Source organism: Triplophysa rosa, linkage group LG23 (assembly GCF_024868665.1).
Source record: "Triplophysa rosa linkage group LG23, Trosa_1v2, whole genome shotgun sequence".
NCBI lineage: Eukaryota > Metazoa > Chordata > Actinopteri > Cypriniformes > Nemacheilidae > Triplophysa > Triplophysa rosa.
The window spans coordinates 19068735-19075686 of record NC_079912.1 but is presented as its reverse complement, the minus strand read 5'-3'; the positions used below and the strand labels follow the sequence as shown (position 1 = coordinate 19075686).

At 40.0% G+C, this 6952-nt stretch overlaps 1 protein-coding gene across 1 annotated transcript in view; it reads left to right on the top strand.

The window, feature by feature from the left end:
- Positions 1–6952, top strand: part of asic1c (acid-sensing (proton-gated) ion channel 1c) — a 76447-nt gene continuing 69495 nt past the window's right edge. Inside the window, exon 1 of the mRNA XM_057322187.1 lies at positions 1–1312. Coding sequence (XP_057178170.1) covers positions 749–1312 — 564 coding nt within the window. The 5' untranslated portion in view covers positions 1–748. The remainder of the gene's footprint in view (positions 1313–6952) is intronic.

The window sequence follows — 6952 nt, the reverse complement described above, 5'->3', positions numbered from 1 at the left end:
GACTACTAAAGAGCAGTGGAGAGCGAGGAGGGGGGCAGCTAGCTTGCAAAAGAGAGAGAAAGGAAAGCAGCAGCAGGAGAGGTACATAAATTCTCATTTCTTGAAGAAAGAAGCGTTCGCTGTCCAGGCGACGCCGCCACCACGTTGGCTTTCCAAAACGACGAGCGTTCTGCAGCTCCAGGAGAGACGAGGAACCCAGTGGCGTACACAGAGGAGGGCTGGAAGTGGGTCTGTGACCCTTGATTTTCACCAGGGGAGTGGTACGGGGGGGACGAGCAACAGACCGACGACTCCGGTAGTCTTGCCATTCACGAATTGATTCCATGCCATTGTCATAGCGATGTGAAGCCGTTCTCCGTGACTGGAGGAGGCAGGCTCCAATCAGCTGCTGAGGCACATCTGCTCTCTCCAAGCAAAACCTTTCTGTTGCGTTCTCGTTTCCACACTTTCTCCTGTCCGTCAGCATCTTTTCATTAGCCTTTTCTCTCTGTTGTTCCTCTCGGACGACATCCTTGCGACTTGGTACTGTCGTTGTGTTTGGTTCCGCATGGAATGACAACTGCTTTTTCAGAGGTGGCAGGAGAGGTTACGGAGGGGCTACGTGAAGCAAGAGTGTGGATTATGTGAAACTGGAAATTGGTCCTGCGAAGAACGTTCGTCCTCGAAGACGTCCAGCCTGGTTGCACACCTTAAGGGAGGAAATTTCTTCTCTTTGCTTAAGCAGGGTTTCACAGGACACAGCCCACCGATGACAGCCATGAAGGGAGATTCGGAAGACAGCATCGAGAGCACCAGGCCGTCCAATCTTCAGGTGTTTGCCAACAGCTCCACGTTGCATGGCATGAGCCACATTTTTGCCTACGGGCACATGACGTTCCGCCGCTTCCTCTGGACGCTGTCTTTTTTGGGCTCTCTGGGGCTGCTGTTGTTCGTGTGCATGGACAGAGTTTACTACTACTTTGAGTTTCCTCACGTCACAAAACTGGACGAGGTGGCGGCGCCCAACCTCACCTTTCCCTCCGTGACCTTCTGCAACCTCAATGAGTTTCGCTTCTCGAAGATCACCAAAAACGATCTGTACCATGTCGGGGAGTTGCTGGCTCTGCTCAACGAGAACTATCAGATAGCTAATCCACATCTGGCCGAGCCAGAGGTTCTTGCCTTGCTGAAGGAGAAGGCTAATTTTGTCAACTTCAAACCCAAGTCGTTCAACATGACGGATTTCTACAACCGCACGGGCCACGATATCAATGAAATGCTCTTACAGTGCACCTTTAGAGGAGATTCATGCTCTCCTCTAAACTTCTCCACAGTAAGTGGCCTTTGTGTTAAAGTCTTTTACTGAAGTCTGCAAAGTTTTGAATTGACTCGTGTTGAAGCATTGTTGGTTTAAAATTGGTAAATAAGATGCCACAAGGATTAGGAAAGTTTCTCAAGCTTTGTTTGGCAAGCTATAAAGAAATGGCAAAGAATTACAACCAAATGCATTTATTCTCTGACTTGGATCTTAAAAACCATGGCACTTCTTGACCAAATTTAACTGTACAAATGAGCAAATAGAGGACCTTTTGACTCTTCTCATATTTTAGAATTTGAAATAAGGCCATGTAGTCCAACTTATGGGATAATAAGACTTGTTATTGTTTATTGAGACCAATAAGCAGTTATAAGTTATACAAATAAACCAAAATAAATGAAAGTGGTAGATCCTTGTAGAAACCACATGGATTGATGTATTTAACAAAAGAGTACTTTTGCATGCATTTTCAAATCACTGGTCACAGAATATGTAAATTAGTAAACGTTAAAGGGACAGTTCAACCAAAAAGAAATTATTTCAGGAATTACTCACCCTCAAGTTGTTTCAAACCTGTATGAAACCTATCTTTGTTTGGTTGAACACAAAGAAAGATATTTGGAAGAATGTTAGCAACTGAGATTTCTGGGGCACCATTGACTACCATAGTAGAATTTTTTTTTATAATGTTTTTGTTCTGTTGAACACAAAATGATATGTTTTGAAGAATTTAGGAAAACAAACAGTGCTAGGGCACCTATGACTACCATTTTAATTTTTTCTACTGTGGTAGTCAATGGTGCCTCAGAAATCTCAGTTGCTAACATTTTTCTAAATATCTATCTTTGTGTTTAACAGAACAAAGAAATTTATACAGGTTTTGAACAACTTAACCTCAAGTTATTCATGACTGAATTTTCATTTTTGGGCAAACTAACTGCATGTTTAAACAATTCATTTATTTCTTCTCTGGCATACATACAGCATTGACTAATACTCATTTGAAATTCATCACCTTTATTCTGCTCATTGACAGTTTATTTAGGTCTGAGCACAAAAGCACATACAGTACGTTCCTGAAAAATTATAATTCCTTAGCAAACACTTGGCTTTAATGTGAACTGTATTATAAAATGAGCTGCAATACAATAACCTTGACAACATAACAAATGTGAAATTGGTATTATGACATTATGCACAATGTCTTTGGTGTTTCTAGTGAAGGTGTGGTAATGTGGTAAAGTGATTTGTTTTAATATGGTTTCAAGGCAGTGTTTACCAGATTTGTTTAGTTCTGTTGCATTTGAATTTTGATTTACGTGCGCAGGATATCCGGATATCGAGTTAAATCTTGTGACTAAATCTAATTTCTTCTTCGATCTCGGTTTGGACACATGGAACAAATTGCTTCAGCATTCATTATGGTCTAGGGTAAAAAGATGCTTAACATTGCGGTTAATGTAGGCTCCCTCCCCCTGCCGTTTATGAATTTGCATGCACAATATAGAGTAAACTTACAAATAGGATGTCGCACAGGAATTAAAGTGATAGTTCACCCCCAAATTCTGTCATCATTTACTCACCCTCAACTCAACCCTTTCTTCTGCAGAACACAAAAGAAGATATTTTGAAGAATGTTGGTAACCGAACAATGGCGGTACCCATTCTCTTCTGTTGTATAGACACCAGACCAATGCACAATGGGTACAGCTGTTGTTTGTTTCCCAGCGATCTTTAAATATCATCTTGGATTGTTTTCAAGAAGAAAGAAAGCCATACAGGTTTGAAAAGATATGAGGGTGAGTAAATAATGACTATTATTTATTTTCATCACTTTAAGACTTTTGCTCTGGGCTCCAAGCTTGCTTATGTTTTTTTACTTTTTTTGTAGTTTTTTGCAAAGGTTGAATTAGGGATGTAACGATTCACCGTGAGCCCGTTGAAAATCAATTTTATAAAACGATCAGTTCTGGTCCTTCATTCTGATTGGTTGGGCCGAGGTCTAAGCCATTATAAAATACCCCGATTTATAACTGCTGTTCGCATTACATAGCCTAAATATCATTTTACTTGCTTTATTTTATGAAACCTTGCTACGCATATGGAAAAACCGTTTTATAAAAGCAAAAAGCCCCAAGAAGCAGTGGGTTACCAAGTGCATTTTATAAAGGGGGTTTTAATGACTCGTGCCACAACGCCCTTAGCTGTTATAAAATGCATAAACCCACTGCATCTTGGGGCTTTTTGCTTTAATATGTAACGATTCAAGCCGGTTGAGATGTTATTTGGATCACAATACATGTTTTGAACAGCAGGGGCCGCTGTGTTTACTGCAAACTTGGAAAATGTGGATATGCAGATATTTCTTAAATGTAAAAAACAAATCTAAGAAAAGTCTTAGTTTGTTTATTTTAAAGATACTTTTGTGTTATTTGTTTTTTATTTGATTTGTAATTTGTTTTAAAATCGCAGTTTAGTTTTGTTATTTGACATAAAATATATTTTTATTTTACAAAGAAAGGTGCTATAATTAATGAAATAATCATTTTGTCTTGACCCTTTTTGTAAAAATAAATTGTGAATGAATCTTATCGTATGATCAGTATCGTGCATCGCATGGTGAGCTGAGTGAATCTTTACATCCCTAGGTTGAATGCATGATGTATTGTGTTGCTTTATTTGTGCAATGGTCTGTTAAAATTGAACTTTATGTTTACGATTATTCTGTTTTAACATACTCGACCTTATCATTTTATTACTCGCCTCGATTTTAGGCCGCATGAATAAGCAAGGTACAAAGGGGTCTTTAGCTGGTCTAAAAGTGCAATTAACTGAGTGCAGATATTATGTTAATTCTCTAAAGTGATTCTCTTTAAAATAAGTGTTGCAGGGTAACCACAAGATGGCTTTCAGACGATATATACATAAATGCTCAGTACCTGCTTTAAACAGCGGTGTGTTGTAAAGTTGTAGTTTAGGGAGAAGTTCGAGCTTTATGAGAATTAAGTGTACTTGGGAAAACTCAAACGGCATTATCATTGACCACAGGCCCCGAGATCCTCAAGCACTCGATCTTTATCCTGCTCTTTAGCATTCAGAAGCACAACCTCAGCAACTTGCAAACATCTGTTTTCAGCTGTGATCAAACTCCGCAATCGCTCTCCCTTGATTTTCAGCACAATAACAGACACTGTACCTTTTTTTACATGGCTTTCTTCATTAACATGAGTGTTGCCTGGCAACAAGGCATCGCATTGCCACAGCAAATCATTCATGGGTAATTGCTATTGTTGTGCGTGATAACAAACCCTCTGAGATGAGATCTGAGCAGTCACTTCGCCTGTCCGTGTATGACTACATGGGTGTATATGTTTCTCTGTGGATGCAGCTTTACAAAGATTACTGTTGGCCATAAACGGCATTACTGAGGTTAGGCACCCGTCGCTATGTTCTCTGCATTAACCTCAGCCTTCCTGGAACACAAGTGCATGATGGGAGACGGACCGTAGTGCATTAGATGTTCCTGGCCATACACTGTGCAGTTTGTATTCATGTTGTGTATATACCGATCAGTATGTGTTCGCTTCCTTGTCTTGCTTGAGCGATGTAGGTGTGAGATGAAATCCAAACACTCGTGACGCATCTTTTAGTTACTGAAACATTGTTTCGGTCTGCGCGGAAACAGAAGGTGTTGTGCCAACACGAGTCAATTACGATAACAGAGTTCTGAACGCTGGAAGTCAGAGTAACAGATTTATGTGGTGGTTTGCAGCAGTGATCATTCAGCACTAAAGATTCACACATTTATTGGAAGTATGTGTCATTTCAGAGGTTTATTATAGGAGAGCTGTTAGTTGTTAAGGAAATAAGGTTTGTTGTTTTGATAGTTCTTATCAACCCGTCGTGTCCCTCTGATTTCTGGGATGGTTGAAATGACAGGCATTTGTTAACGTCATGCAGGCTTAGGCGCAGAATGGGACTTCATCCCAGCTGCATGCCCTCTCTGCAAAACCCCGTCCTTTGAAAACGAATGTCTGTATACTTTTGTAGTTCAAAGTGCATGTGACGACACTAGTTTTACGTATTGTGACAATTGCTAGGGCATTTATCACGAAATACCGTACAGTTTAATCTGGATGTTGCATTTAACTCAAAGTCAGAGAAGAAGCAAAGCAACAAAAGCACATGAACTTGTCACTCGTCACGGTAGTTTAGCTCTTGTAAGATTACTTGAAATTTAACATGATGTTCTTACATAGTTCACATTTTTTCCATAAATCTGTTTTAAGATAAAATGCTTAAATTGCATGAAGAAATTAGGAGGGTAAACCTTTTGCTAATACGCATTAAGGTGTTTCATTAGAGCAGAATTGACCTGTGCTTGTAAATCAAGTAGCGTTTAGAGAACTTTATGGGAACATTGGGGTACTTGAGGTTTGTTTGTTATTGGTGTACCACATTCACAAACTTTCTCTGTTAAACGTAACTTGTAAACTGTTTGGGAATGATGATAGCTGCTAAGGTCTAATCGGGTTTCTTCTTTGAACCAGACCATTTGATCATTATTCATCTCGACCTGCTGTGAAGATTCGGCCTTCTTTGAGTTGAGATTTACGCCGTTTTTTATTTTTCACACGGCAGCTATTGCTGTGGATCCTTCGAGACATCGGCGGATTCAAGTGGATTATAACCGTAAAGGACGAACCTCTTCTGCTCCTGCAAGGAAGCGTTTCTCAAAAGACGATGCTGTTCGTCCTCTCATGATAGTCAAAGTTTTGCCAGAAGTGTTGTTGGAAAACAGACGACATTAATAACTTTATGAAGCTTCAGGGAAATGCTGTTGTCAACCCTGTGAAGGCCGTTTTATAAACAAGTCGTAGTGGTCTAAGGGCCCAGTTTTGGCAGGAACATGAACGCCACCCCATCAGAATAAATGCTGGGTCAGTTTACCTTCAAATATGTTGCCCATTTGCAACAGTCTGTAGAAAGTGATGCTTAGCTTGATGCAAACATGCTGTCAATGTTTCATTGTATTGGACCGTTTGTCTCCGCTCTAATGCAGTGTTTGTAGCTGTGAGACACGCATTATTTTTCCCACAGGTGTTTTGCAAACGGGGCTCAACCAATTAGAATTGAGAGTTGTGAGTATCTATAATGCTGCTTTAACGCTGCCTCGGGGGTGAATTATAGCCTTGCAGAGATGCTGTATATGTGCCCTCAGTAACACACGCTCACTGATTCTGGAACAGCTTGTAGAAAGTGAATTATAGTCTGTTGTGGCAACCTGATGTACAGTTACTGTTTGTTGCTGAAACTCTTCATTTATTTATTCGGCTTGACAACATCCCAAACATTCAGCTAAGAGAAATGAAGGGAAACTCCATTCTCCCTTCTAATTGGATAATGGCATCGTATCTTTGGGTTATACTTGGGTTATACTTGGGTTATATATGTCTTCCTGTAGTTTAGTGCAGAGGTTGTGGGTTCAAAGCCCAGGGAACACACATTTGATAAATACTATATATACGGTTTCATCTTAACAACATAAACAAACGTTACTGCACATGCACACTTTTGTGACCCCAACTGAACTTCCAGTACACTTTCACAAACAATAGAGCGCCTGTAGATTATGTCTGATAACAATCAAAATAA